Consider the following 15,229-nt stretch of genomic DNA (forward strand, 5'->3'; position numbering starts at 1 on the left):
AACACAAACAACTTTTAATTTCTTTATTTTTATGGCTAAATATATATTTTTAGAATAAATTAATAAACTGATGTGTTTAAATTAGTTATTGATGTTTTAAACATTTGGTCAAAGGATACCTTGTAGAGCCATGTTGGTATCCACTAGCTACATGTGACCTTTTAAATTAATATTAATTAAAATTTAAAATTCAGTTCTTTAATTATGCTAGCCACATTTTAAGAACTCAGCAGCCAGCCACATGTAGCTACCAGCTAACATAATTGGACAGCACAGATACAGAATGTTTCCATCATCTCAGAGTTCTTTTGGACAGTGCTGCTCTAGGGAGTGTGAAAACCATCGTGAATAAGCCTCGGATGTAATCCAGTTATGTACTCTATGGCCAAAACACCCATTCTGGAAAGCATGTTTGTAGAGGGCCCCCTACTTATGCTCCAATATCTTTACTCCAGAGAATCCTTAAATATAAATTTGAAATGAATTTGGCTTAGGAGAAACCCACTTTGTACTATTGTCACCACAGAAGTGCCTCTCCCTAAGACACATCTGCTATTGGGAGATTCCAGAGGGTGGGCAACCACCACCTTTATTATAATTATGAGTTATATTAGAGAAGAGTGGCTAGGAAGTCTTGACATTTTTCCTAGTATATTCTAGAAGCAATTAGAACTTATTGATCCTAATCAACAGTCTCTTTTAGCTTACAGCTGTCCCTTCTGATCTTTCTGTGTAGCCCTGGATGATCCAGTTTCTTTTTGGACCAGCCCTGGGGTATGGAATTGGGGGATGGAGGATGGGGCTGCCCACCTGATCTTTGTTACACTGGCGTAAATGTCCTGCTTGTGACAGAGCGCTGGAAGCCAGTGATTGTCTGGATCCTATTAATAAACAAGATGATTTATCTTTTAAATAAAAATATTTGTTTTATATGTGATCACAGCAGTGATTCCTAGTCTTAGTTTGCAAACGCCTAGGACGTCTCAAATAATCTCAGGTTATAATCTCTAAATTATCCTTTCTAAAAAAGTGGGAGTAGAGGATATAAACATAACAAATTGGCCATATGTTAATAATTATTGAAACTGGGTGATGATACATGGGGATTCGTAATATTACTATTCTCTGTAATTTCATAAATATTTGAAATTTTACTTAATAAAAAATGAATAAACAAAAAAGTCATACTTTAATAAACACAAACTAAAATTTATGGAGGAATAAACCATGTATCAGGCACTTATGAACTGCTTGATGTGAATTAATTCATTTAATTCTCCTAATAAGCCTATAAATTAGGTACTATTATTAGCACCATTTTAGAGATGACAGAACTGAATTCAAGGGAGGTAAAATAACTTGCCAAAGTCACATAGCTTATAATAACTTTAAATATGGTTAGCTAGATGTAAATAAGTCCATTAATTACAAATGAATAGCTAAGACATAGATTATTCACATAAGTATAACTATTCATTTATTCAACAAAAGAAAGCCTACTATTAATATATGGCAAATGCTGAGGATACTTTGAACAAGATGAACAAAATTCCCGTCTTCTGGAGCTTATACCCTAATGGAGAGAAAGAGTTAATAAACATAGAAACAAATGAAATATTTTCAGATGATGATAAGATCTATGAAGAAAATAAGAGAATTACAAGCAAAAGAGTGAAGGAATAGAAGGCTGCTTTCTCATGAAAGTCAAAGAATGGCTTACCTATAGAATAAACAGTAATAGAAGATAGAGAATCTTTGTATTCTAACAGGTAGCCCTTGAAGTATATACTATTTTCTGCCTTCATTATAGTGATAGAAATTGAACTGGTCTCTTCTGATTTGTGTTAATGCATGAAGATTTCTCAGAAATGAATATATAACGACAGCTGGTAGAGAAAGTTGCAGAACACAGTTCCCTAAAAAACTGGGCTCATTCAGTTTAGCAAAATTGTAGACCCAGTTTTAGTTTGACAAATTGTCTTTGAAGAGCAACAGGAAAAGCTCCCCACCTCACAACCGTCTTTTACTCCTCTCAAAAAGTTTGCAACAAGCTTTTCATCTAGAGCCATTGTAAAGAAGGGTTTGAGAATGGAAATGGGTAAGTGTAACCCTACTCTGCTTTCTCATTTCCGTAATAGTAAAAATGTAGAGAAGAGACATGTTTACAGTTGTTCCATTGGCTCTTAAAATTTTCCAGAGAAAATTAATATAATATTTAAGCATAAAAATGACTTGCATGAAAAAACATTTTCAAAATTGTGTACATTAAGATGATTGCAACAGCAACAGCTATGGGTTTGTAGGTTATGTTGTTTTTTAAATTGCATGTGGGACATTCAAGTGATTCCTCTTTTATTTTGGTTAGGTATTTGTTGACTGATCAAAACAGGATGCGAAGTGTAAATGACATCATGCCCATGATTGGTGCTCGATTTTATACTCAATTGGATGCTGCTCAAATGAGAAATGATGTCATAGAGGAAGACCTTGCAAAGGTAAAAAGTGTAGTTAATAGAATGTATCTGTGTGTATAAATACACCTGCATCTGTGTGTATAAATAGATATAAAATATAGTAATCACTATACTGCATGTAGTGCACAGTTTGCTAAGATTGCAGATATTTTTGTCCAAACTGAATGTTTAGTATTTTAATTCCTATGTTCTCTGGTCCCTTTGTTCTTTTCTTTCATTCATGGCTTTGCTACAGTCATTTCACAAAATCTTGATTTTTATGTAAGTTACTTTAACAATTCCTAAAAGTGGTCAGTTCCATAATCTCCTTGAGTACTATTATTAAATCAAATGAACTTAGTGTGTTTAAAAGTAGAACCAAAAGGTGGAGATGTTAGGGTATATATGTTTAAAGGTAATATTGGTGCAGGATACCAGTTTTTGTATATTTTGGCTTTTATATTTAGTTATTCTGGAATATTAACATTCTCTCTCTTTTTAAAATGTTTTATAGGAGGTTCAAAATGGAAGACTGTTTAGGCTTCTAGCAAAATTGGGAACAATCAATGAGAGGCCAGAGTAAGGATCTACAGTATTTTACAATGTTTTCAATTAAGGGCACTATTTTGCATAATGAGAATGACTGTACCTTATTCTTACTGGTTGGTTATATTTGGATAAAGAGAAAAATTCTCATGTGAGATGACCTTAAGATTATGTTTGCCATTAGGGTGCTGTTTTTTAACCACATCCTACATGTGGTTGTTTTTATGAATTTTATACACATATGCACATACAGAAAATATACTGTTAGAAATTTCTGTTGTGGTGTGCACACAAGAGAACATTTTATGACTAATACTACCTCTTCCCTATCTTTTTTGAAAAAAAAGTTTCAAATTAGTTTACCTTGGTCAGTTTAGAGACTTCAGAAATCTCTAATTGTTGCGTGCCTCTTCTATTAAAATGCATTTTTTATAGCTGTCATATAGGTGACATTGGAAAGGCATCACCATTTTACACTATTTGTCATTTAGTTCCATCTCATTTATAAGTTAATCATATCTTGATAAGCAGAGTTGATATTTCTACTACATAACTCAAAGACAGGTGGTAGAACAGAAGTGCAGCTATTACGACTATAACAAAAGTTACATTTCAAGAATGTTTCATCTGTTAATAGAGGTAAGTAATAGGTAAATATCACTGCTTGAGGGATTTTTTTTGACCCTGAAGTTCAAGTCCACTTGACTTTCTTCAGAGTTAAAAGACTCAATTTGAATTTTCCCTAATAATTTTTCTAAATGAAGAGACTATAATATATGTTGAATCATTTTTTGAAAACTCTTTTAGCTGTTTCTTCTGGTATTTACCTCTTTAAAGCATATGTATATAGTACTATTTCTTGATTTGTTTTTAAATATTTAATTCAGCTAATGACTCATCCCCTTTCCTCAACACGTACACAACACATACACACACACACACACTCACCCACTCACACACATTCTACTGCTTAACTTTTTTAAGCTGGTCATTTTTTTTGACTCTGTTCATATTTTTTCCCATGCAGACATTTACATATGTGGTCTAATTGATCAGACTTCTTTTATGCTTCTGGATTTGAGTTATAGTTAGAAAGGCCTCTTCTCTAAGATTATGAAAGAATTATCTCATGGTTTTTCCTAGAACATTTGTGGTTTCACTTTTTCGCATTAAAAATTTTTACATACTTAGAAATTATATAGGATGTAAGGTATAAATCCAGCTTTTTCCCCCCAGAAAACTACCTAGTACTCCAAAGGCTATGTATTGAATAATATAGCTTTTCCCCACTGATTTGAAGCCACATCTCTTCCATAATATTTTGATGATTGAAGTTTTAAAATCTAATAGTGTGTGTTCTTTCTTCTTTCTATTTCATTGTGTGTTGTTTTGTTGTTTTCCTAAAACTTTGTATAAATTCTAGAATCAGCTTGTTTAGCTAAAAAAAAAAAAGAAAAGAAAATCAATAGACCTGATGGTTTTTTTAATAGGGAAGATAACATGTTATGTTTTTCGGTAAATTTAGGAAGTATTTTTTAGATGTTGAATCATCTTAACGAAGATCACGGTATGTCATTCTATTTGTTGATGTCTACTTTTGTACTCTTCAGCAGTATTTAAGTTGTTCTTTATATAGTTATACTGAGTTTATTCTTAGGTATTTTGTCCAGTTGCTATTATAAATGCAGTGTTCCCCCCCACCCATTTTGTCTTCTTTCTTACTGCTTGTTATTGGTATACATGAAAATTCTTGATTTCTGTAAATTTTGTTCTCTGATACTATATTGTTTGGATAGTTTTTTAATAGATTCTCTTGGATTTCCCACATATTTAGTCACGTCATCTACAAATAGTGATAGTTATATTTCCTCCTTTCCAGTTTCTATACTTTTAATTTCTCTTGAGTGATTATGTTAGCTGGTACTTCCAGTAAATAGGTAAATAATAGTAGTGATAGTTTTGTTCAGAGTTTGAAGCATTGTTCCATTGTCTGTTAACTTCCAGACAGATTCAAAGCCATTTCCTTAACAAATCCTTCCCCTTTCCCAAGCTTTTAGAGTCTTTTCTTTTTCACTGATGTTCAGAAATTCATAAGGCTGTGTGTATATGCCTTGTTGTGGGTTTTTGATTCACAATGATGAATCAACAGATGAGCCCTTTTCATCTTAGAAACTTAAGTTCTTCAGTTCTGGAAAATTTTCTTCATTGTTTCTTTAATAACTTGTTTTTCTGGAATACATTGCTCAGATGTCAGGTCTTTGCAGTTGATTTTCTAATATTCTCTTCACCTATTTTCTGTCTCTTACCTTTTTGTTCTACTTTCTGGGCACTTATCTCAACTTTATTTTTCTAAAATTAAAGTTTTTTCTAATCCTTATTTGAATTTTTAAAATTCTGATATCATGTTTTTAATTTCCAAGAACTTTTCTGTTCTCTGAATGTTTGTTTTATACTTGTTTCTTGTATTCTTGTTTCTCTGAGGCTGTCAGGTATAGATTCTTTTGGTGGTGGTTGGTTGTGGGTTTTTTCCCCCTCTTTTTCTTTTTTTAGTTTTAAGTTTTGTTCTGTTCACTGCAGTATCTCATAGGAAACAAGAGTTTGTTTTGTTGTTTTATTCCCTTTTCAAAAGATTTCTGATCTTTGGCTGTCAATTCATATTAAGAATGAGTTCCTAAAAAGCTAATGAGAAGCTCCATGTGGGGGTAGAGACTGTAGGGTGTTCAGCCTTTCTGTGTGATAAAGTTATATATGATTTTTGTTTTTGGTAGACTCTGAATGTCATCATTTCTCTTGGTCATATCAGCATCCCCTGAAAAGAATCTTCCAACCTATTGCCTGTGGTATAAGCCTGACAGCCAAGGTTTGGGAGCCAAGCAGGGGAAAGGCATTTGTTGAATAGTGTCTCACCCACCACCGCCTCTCCGATCCACCCTTTCTAGAGAGTGAACCTCCAGACTTCTGCCAGTCAGAGGTCAGGGTTGAGAGATGGGTCATCTATCTGCTGTTTATGGAACCTTTTCTCAGTTTTGCTGTTTTCATCTCAGTCCACACCTGCACCTTTGGTAGTCCTTGATGGCTTCAGTGTCTCAGCTTACCTATGTGCTTTCTGCCTTCCAGACTTTTCCTGAATATCTCTTGTTCACTATTGTTGCTTCTTCTGATCCCTTTGTCCCTGCCTGTGTTTATACCCTTTTTAGACATTCATTGTCAATTTGGTGGGCTTTTGAAAGAGAGGAGAGATAAATGGGTGTGTTTAATTTGCATTTTAATTGGAAGTCCCAGGAGTGACCTTTGCAGAACACAAGTAGGATTGTGTTAAAACCATATGGTGAGCTTCTCCCCCGGTTCTTAGAGACAAGGTGCAGTTTTTTAAACATGATCTGAGGCCACATAGTCTGGTCCCTACCTACTTGTCATCCTTGCTTCAGATCTGCCTTTTCTTCCCTTTTAGTTTCTCCTCGCCCCTTGCCTTCTCTCACTCCCCCTTTGCCTTCTCTCACTCCCCCCTTGCCTCTTTCACTCTTCCTCCTTGTCTTCTGTCTCCCTCTTTTCCCTCCTCCTCCCCCTCTTCCCTTGTATTTGCTCTTTTTCTTTTCTTTTTTGTCTCCTAACGCCATCCAGACATACTGACCTATCTTAGGCTTCTTCAGTGCTCCATGCTGTCCTTTGCAAATATGGATCCCTCTGACTAAGGAGCATCCTTCCTCTGGGAAGAGCAGCCACTACTTCCTCTGGAAAACCTTCCTTGTCCTCTCAGATGAATTCTTGTTTCTGTTCCATATAATATCCCTTTCTTTTAATAGCATTATGTAAATATGCAATTACAACTTTCTTTGATTATTCAAATAACATCTGTTTCCCTATTAGACTAAATGTTCCTAAGGTCACTGAAAACTAACAGTGGTCATGTGGTTCTCCAATTCTCTACAGCTTACTTTCAGATGCAATGGTAGGAAACCAAAATCTACTTCCTTTTTGTTTCCTAAACATTCTATTTTATGCCCATTAGTGAAGTGAATGACATGTCTGACCATCCCCCTCTGTTGTCACCTACAGGATGGGAGGAGGAAAAGAATATTCTCTTATAACCTTGGTTTAAAGATATGTAGAAACATTTTTTTCTTTCTTCTCCATTTTACTAATGGTAGGGGCTGAAATAAGGAGGTAATATAAAGTAGGAAATGCATAAGAGATTTTCCCCAGAGAATTGAGAATTAAAAACTAGAATTCATATACTTTCATGTTCTGTGAGATTATTTTTTAATATTATACCAAAAAAACGCTAATTGCTTGTTTATCAGGAAAAAATAAAATGAGACTAATTTTGAGTGTGAAAAATAAACATATGGCCATGTAGCATATAGCATGAGTTACTGAGGTAAATATTAACTTCCTCCAGGTTTCAGAAGGATCCTACTTGGTCAGAGACTGGAGACCGTTATCTGTTAAAACTGTTTAGGGATCATCTTTTTCATCAGGTGACAGAAGCAGGTGCTCCTTGGATTGACCTCAGTCATATCATTTCTTGTCTTAACAAGGTAATTTGTATCTGGATTGTTAAGCTTATAATGCTACCTACAGTTGGTAGAGTTGCATCTTCTGCAAATACTAGGAGACTTAAGGAATCAAGATGTACTCTTGCTGTAGTTTGTAAAGCATTTTATTAATAACATTTTTCTAGAGTAGGAGGATTTTTTTAACACCTGCATGAATAATTTCAAAATTTTTATTGCAGATCTTTTTATTATAAGTGTCACAAAATGACTGCTTTCTCCCCTTTATACTGTTATGCTGTATTTTATTTACATGTTGTAAGACAATGCGTGGTAAAAACAGAAAAGTAATTTTATGTTTAAATATCTTTTAAAAATTGAATCCCTTCTGAGTCATTGTGAGTTGTATTGCGAGTTATCAATTCATTTATGTTAACTACAGGTGTTATAATTAAGTGTAATAAAAGCATAATATTGGTAGCATTCATAGGCTCAGCATTTGTGAATTCTGAATTAGGTGATTAGATGAATTAAATAGATAGTGATATATCATAAATTTATTTAAGAGGTAAGCTTTATGTTTTGAAAAGGCTGGGAGAGTTCAAACTTACAGAGGAAAGAAGGAACTTGTTTCCCTTATGAGTTACTTGAAATTATGGAATTTAGAACTGCTCTCCAGAAGTAAATCCTAGTCTTTGTGTAGGTTTTTGTTTAAACCAGAAGTTGGCAAACCATGGCCTGTGGGCCAAATCCATTCTGTGGCCTCTTTGTATAGCCTGCAAGCTTTTAATAAGAATAGTTTTACTTTTTTTTTTCTTCCCTCTGTCTTAAGAGAGAGGGTCTTGCTCTGTCGCCCAGGCTGGAGTACTGGAGTATAGTGGCATGTGTGATCACAGCTCCCTGCAGCCTCAGCCTTCTGAGTAGCTGGGACTGTAGACGTATGCCACTATGTCCAGCTAATTTTTAAATTTTTTGTAGAACGGGTTCTTGCCATATTGCCCAGGCACAAACTCCTGGCCTCAAGTGATCCTCCTGCTTCAGCCTCCCAAAGTGCTGGGATTACAGGCATGAGTCACCATGCCTGGCCCAGTTTTAAATTTTTAAAGGGTTGTAAAACAACCAAGGGATAAATAAAGAATATGTGACAGAGATTGTATGTGGCCCCTGAAACCTAAAACATTTATTGTCTGGCCCTTTATAGAAAACATTTGCTGACCCTTGGTCTAAACCATCCTAAATTGTAAGTACTAAAGGAGAAAATACCTGCTATAGCCTGTGATTTAGAACTGTTAATGTATAGTGCCATTACTCTTCAGGGAAAATGTTGTAGTTTGTTTTTCAACACTGCTTTGTTTGAATTTCCTTACAACTCTTCAGAAAAGAGTATTGTCAATAACCTACATTACAACAGCAGAAAACTTCATTAAACTAATCCAGTCTGATTTATATATTCATTCTCCCCTTATTTCTCTTAAGGGACAAACCTTTTCTTGAGAGCAATGAGTGGAGAATAATTCTATCAGATTTTAAAACATAGTGTCCGTACTATCAAAGCACCAGTTACTAAAGACATGTGGAACTAGTATAAGCATTGAGCAATAGATCTGATGCAATGAGTATAATAGACACTCTTCCTAAGCAAAGATTATTTAATGAATATTAGGATAATTAAAAATTTGAAGAAAATTCTATTTCATATCATAAAATAACTAGTATTAAATAATATTATCCCAAATCTGGAATGTGACAATAGTCTAAGTTTGAAAAGAGTATTATAAATTATTTAATGAATATTAGGATAATTAAAAATTTGAAGAAAATTCTATTTCATATCATAAAATAGCTAGTATTAAATAATATTATCCCAAATCTGGAATGTGACAATAGTCTAAGTTTGAAAAGAGTATTATAAATTAAAAGGAGAGAATGGCCAAATTGATTATATAAAAACTAAGATTTTACGTAAGCTTATTTTGATGGAAAGGGTGACAGAAATTGACTGGTAAGATGATTTGAATGTTTGAGCTCTCAGTAAGTTTTAAATCTATTTTAATGTATTAAGTAATGAAAGAAGGAAAGAAAAAAACCCTATGTTGAAAACTAACAAAAATAAACTATAACAAGCCAGGTTATTTGATAGACTAATGAGTAGTATTTATGCTTTATAAAGACCTCACTAAAATATTACTGCCAAATCCAATAGATAAGTGGGTAAAAATCATAAACTAGCATTCACACAAGCAGAAATATCAAAAGTAAATGTATGAAAAAAGTTTGATAATAATACTTAATTAAAAATGTAAATTAAAATAGCAAGGCATTCCTTTGATATGGGGTTGCTGGTAAATTGTTACAACTCATAAATCAGTGGTGTCTAATTGACATCCTTTGGAAGACAATTTGGCTATATTACTAAGCTTTGAAATCACTCCTACTTTACATTTTATTATTTATACTTTTAAGTATTTCTCCTAAGGAAAAAACTTAATATTTCCTAAAGAAGAAAAAAAATTTAGTAGATGAATATGTTCATTACCGTGTTATTCATGATACAAAAAAGTGGAAGCTATTGGGGGAATAATTAAGTTACAGAAGCCAGCTGGATGGAATGTAATGCAAACAAATGCTAAGCATGAGGGGTAGGTAGATATATAGGGCAGTGTTTGTTTGAAAAACGTGAGTTGAAAGTTGTGTGCCTACTGATTAGTGATGTAAAATACTTATGAAGATATGAAAGGGAACATGACAGTTTTTAAATATTTCGTTTATCATTATTGCAAATGTCCTATAGTAAAGTAGATTCTTTTCCACAAAGTGTGAACTTCATATTTTGCATATGTATGTTTCAGCTAGATGCTGGTGTGCCAGAAAAAATAAGTCTGATTTCCAGAGATGAGAAGAGTGTACTCGTGGTGACTTACAGTGACTTAAAGCGCTGCTTTGAAAATACTTTTCAAGAATTGATTGCAGCTGCAAATGGTCAGTTGTAGTATTTGCTAAAAAAAACACGCAGGACATGGCTGAGGAACTTAACCGATAGCAAATTGCACTACAGCTGAACTGTTTCATCATCTCATTTCACATTTGGGAAACAAACAGGAGATGAGCAAAGCTGCTTGCACTTCAGTCAGGTACACTGTTACTTGAAAGGAAGAATGTTTCACTTATCCAAGAGCTCTGGCTGCCATTGGAGGCTATATCTGTGAAGAATTTATTCTAGATTAAGGAGCACCATCAGGTGAATGATGTTCCTGCTTTTGTTTTTTCCACTTGTATATGCACTAATTTTAATTTTTTAAAGACTTTTTTCTGATCTTTGAACTTTTGCCACATTGTATACTTATTAAGGGAAACTATTGCAAGGACATTTTTGGGAAACAATGCTGGGCAGCATTTTTGCCATTGAGGGTTGCAAAATTTGCTTTTTTGGGGATGGGTTGCCCTGAATAACATAATGGACCAGGTAAATAATCTCATAAAAGTGCAGTATAGTGCATAATTCTTGTAAGAGTATTGTATGCAAGCTCTGTATGCCACCCACTGTTAGTTCAGATTGAGATTTGTGTTTTGTTTTGTTTTTAAGAACACACAAAGAGAAATATCAGTGAATTGTTGAATATGAATTCCCCTGTTAGTTGATTTAAATCCTTTCTGAATAAATGTTGGATAAACAATAACTGAAGGAGCACGTATAGCTCTCTTCACTCCAAATTCTACCAGAGCCTTTTTTAGAAAAGTTATTTGCCTGCTAGATACATTTATATTTATGCAATTTTTTGATACAAAAAAAATTGCAAAATTGTGTTAAAGGCCTAAAGTTCAGGAGTATATTACTTTAGGTTCTTTCCAGTTTGCTTATTTTTTTTTTTTTTTTTTTTGTATAAAGTTCTGTTCTTTGAACCACAGCTTTATTATGGTCCTTTACACTGGATACAAACACAGAGACACTGTTCAGAAGAGGAACTAAATTCAGCAGTGGTCTGGTATCAAGAGCTTTCTGATGTTTTACAGCCTGAATCTGGAGGGATAACGATCTGCTGTGCCTTTGCAGTCACTGCTTAGCCCAAAGTAATAGTACTTTTGATAATAACTCACTCTGTGGGATATTCCAGAATAAGTCCATCTCAAAAGTTTGGAGTTTTCCTCCTCTTAACTTTCTTAATATTTGGACATGCAGTTGTCGCCAAACTTGGGTATTCATGGAATTTCTATTTACTGAAATACCTATACTTTGATAATGAAGACTGCCAAATACATAGGAATTTTCTTTCATAAAAAACAGTAATGAAGACTGTATCTCCTTTCCCAGCACTGAATGTTTTACTAGCACTGGGTGCTCACCATGCAACTATGAAGAAAATGTGGAAACTCAAAAAGGTCAGGACAGACTCCCAAGCACTTGCAACTGATGTCACTGTCTTCAGTTTTAATAATCATACACATTTGTATATTTCAGAGAAGTTTTTAATATTTCTCTGTCCACTTTTTATAAGCTTTAAAATGATTTTTTCTGCCTTGAGATTTGCATCAAGAAAAAGCACCTCTCTTCACCTGAAAGCTTTGAAGACTAGAGACACACTTTACACATTTTAACAAGTATATTTGAACCCACATTCGGTAACATCAGTTGTTGAGTTAAAAAGAAAATCAATTACTGCATTTGATCTGGATGGATTTTAAAAGAACAATGTTCAAAGGGTAATTAACATTTGCCACCATAATGTTCTTTTTTATGTAAAAGGAACAAGAACTTGGAGACATTAACATGCAAAAGTCTTTTATCATTAGCTCATGTATTCGAGGAAGAGCAGCTGTCTTTTTATATGTTTTTTGACAAATCATATTGTAATTCTTTTGTACAAAAAAGAACTACTTGTATTCTAGAAGAAAATATGAAATGCTTAATTTATAAGCGGGCTGGAGATTTTTTCCAATGTTGTTTTCTTTGAAAATGAAAGGGGATCATCTATTTTAGTTTTGGGGCTTGGGAACTTTTTGAAAATTTAATTTGTGGACCAATGTTTTGTGAAAGCTAAAGAAGGGCAGGGGTTAAAATAGGGCTTGAATTTCTCATTCTGTATAGACCAGCAAACTTCCCTGCAATGCAAGTTTACATCACAAACCCAAGAATGTTTGCATCACAAATGCTAGTTTGCTTCAGCCCCTAGTTAACCTCAGGACTTGATTTGCATATAAAAGATAGACAGCTGATATGTTTTCATGAGTAAATATTGTCAGCCAGAAAACAGTTGGTGTCAGGTAATACATATTTTTTTTTTAGTTTTGTTTTATATTTATTTTTTATTTAGTTTTTATTGGGAATGGTTTTCAAAAGTACTCTTAGTTCTGCTTAGGTGTTTTTTGGGGGAGCCCTCTTTTCCATAGTATAATTCCACTTAAGAGGTTGTCTGAAAGTCTTTTTAATTCATAGGAAGATTTTAATATCTGAGAATAGTCAAATTAAGGTTATAAACTTCCCATACCTTCCTGTTATGACAGATAAAAGCACAGAAAGGACAACCCTCGAAATCATGTAACGTTGATCATTTCAATTTTTTGTACCTATTTTAAATTCTGTTAGTGTATTTACTTCATTGTAAATATTTTTGAGGGTACCTTTGTATTTGCTTTTGACCTTGGTTCTGTGATTTGGATGTCAGCAACTTCCCTAAAAAGCACCACCAATGTGTTAAGTTCTAATGTCATGATCCCAATATGTGTTATTCATCTTTAATCCTGTTTTCAGTCTCTATGTGTACAGCAGTATTTTTAATAAAGAATTACAGAAATTAGTGTGTCCTTTTTTATACCAGTTTATATAACAAGATGATGTTTGTCTTATGGTTCATTGGGTTTTAAAAGATTGTATATTTCCTATGTATTTTGGAGGAATTTTTGTCTTTAGTTGAAATGGTAGCAGATCTATTAATTAACTTATCAAATATTTGTTAAATGCCTACCCACTGTGGCCTTGGATCTGTGTTAGGCACTAGGACTGCAGATATGGGGACTTGGTATTTACAGTATGTGTAGTTATACTCAAACATTTTACTACAATACATGGCTTACGATGTAGTTGAGAAGACGACTTATGTGAAAGGATAAGGAATAATATATAGCTCGTCTTTGATTTAGTACTTATTTTCATATAGGCGAGGGGCATCCTTTCCCCCAGAGTCTTCAGAATCATTATTTAGGATATAAGGATAGATAAAGAAAATATGGCAAAACATTAACATTTGTTGAACTGGGGTAGTGAGTGTTTATTAAATATAGTATAGTAGTCCCCCCCCTTGTCTGCGCTTTTGCTTTCTGAGGTTTCGGTTTCTTGAGGTCCAGTACAGTTAAGATATTTTGGGCAGGGAGAGCGACTGTCTGGGTTGCAGTCTGAAATGTCAGTTCTCGTTGCGCTCATGGCTGAAGAATGACCAGGCACACCAAAATAAGGCAAGCATGAAAATGAGGCTTATTGAGCAGAAAAAGATAGGATTAGCAAGATAATAGATTTACAGAACCAGATACCTACACCACAGATGAGGACCCAATCCATTGTGGTAGCAGAAGAGAGAGGGGAAAAAAGCTTGGTTGTGGTCTGGGTCTTGTTTTATAGTGTCCAGATTGGGGCCTCTCTCATGGCTCAGACGTCACCATGGACAGTTGGGAGTTATTTGACCTGACTCTTACTGCACACGCACACCTCCCATGAGCCTCTCTGAAAGCCCATAGGGCGGGGGAGTGAACCGCAATAGCACCCACTTTGATCCCTAGTTGACCCAGAATCTCTCGCTATCTGCATACCAAGACCACATTCACATAACCTTTATTACAGTATAATTGTTGTTTGTTAATTTTATTATTTAGGATAATTTTTTAGTATTATTTATTTTTTTTAGTATTATTTATTTAGTATAATTTTGTTACTAGGTATTATTTCTCTCTTACGGTGCCTAACTTAAACTTTATCGTAGGTGTGTATGTATAGGACAAAACACAGTGTGTATAGGGCTTGGTACTGTTGATGGGTTCAGGCACCCACTGGGGGTTCTGGATCATATCCCCCATGGATAAGGGGGGACTAATGGACGGAATAGAAAGCGATGCGGGGCTTGAGGCTTAGGTGAAGGGTAGCGAGAGTAGAGAGGAAGGAGGGATTATTTCCAGCTGAAGGACGGGGCGAAGTGCTTTTAGGAATTCAGAGAAGAGAAATGCAGGAAGGCTTTCTCGTAGAAGGACATTGAAAGAAATCTGTGGATTTTGATGGGAATCAAAATTACCATCTTAGTTCATGGGGAAAAAAGAGACTAGTCTGCCTGGAATGAGTGTGTGTTTGGAGGATCTTCTAGCTTTAAATTTCGTAAGAGAAAACATTGAAAATACTGTTAAAGGTAGGCCAATATTACATTTGATACACTCAGGTAAATGGAGCTTTAACGGCTTTTTTTTTTAACAAGCATTTTTGTCTCCTGTGCTCTGAATGGTCTGAAACAGCAGATGATTCCTCCACTTTTAGCAAGTGCACATTTAGAGACACATCTGTAAAATCTCCCTCTGTGTAAACGGCAGGGGGAAGGGGAGGAAAGAGGATTGTAAAACCCAAGTCTCTAAAATTTATTGAAAACAGTATGGCGTAGTGGTTAAGAAAGGAGCTGGCTGGAACAGTGTCACCTGAGTTAAAATACTGGCCCCTCCACTTAGAGCTTGTGATCTTGACTGCACCACTTAATCAGTACCACAGCT

General features: G+C 34.6%; 1 protein-coding gene across 1 annotated transcript in view; it reads left to right on the top strand.

The window, feature by feature from the left end:
* LOC105808494 (PAB-dependent poly(A)-specific ribonuclease subunit PAN3-like) overlaps positions 1–13,282 on the top strand; it is a 53,362-nt gene extending 40,080 nt beyond the window's left edge. Inside the window, exons 11-14 of the mRNA XM_012642147.1 lie at positions 2,366–2,495; positions 2,968–3,032; positions 7,399–7,537; positions 10,342–13,282. Coding sequence (XP_012497601.1) covers positions 2,366–2,495; positions 2,968–3,032; positions 7,399–7,537; positions 10,342–10,482 — 475 coding nt within the window. The 3' untranslated portion in view covers positions 10,483–13,282. The remainder of the gene's footprint in view (positions 1–2,365; positions 2,496–2,967; positions 3,033–7,398; positions 7,538–10,341) is intronic.
* The last annotated feature ends 1,947 nt before the right edge of the window (positions 13,283–15,229 follow it).

The sequence above is a fragment of the Propithecus coquereli genome, unplaced genomic scaffold (assembly GCF_000956105.1).
Source record: "Propithecus coquereli isolate 6110/MARCELLA unplaced genomic scaffold, Pcoq_1.0 Scaffold175, whole genome shotgun sequence".
Classification (NCBI taxonomy): Eukaryota; Metazoa; Chordata; class Mammalia; order Primates; family Indriidae; genus Propithecus; species Propithecus coquereli.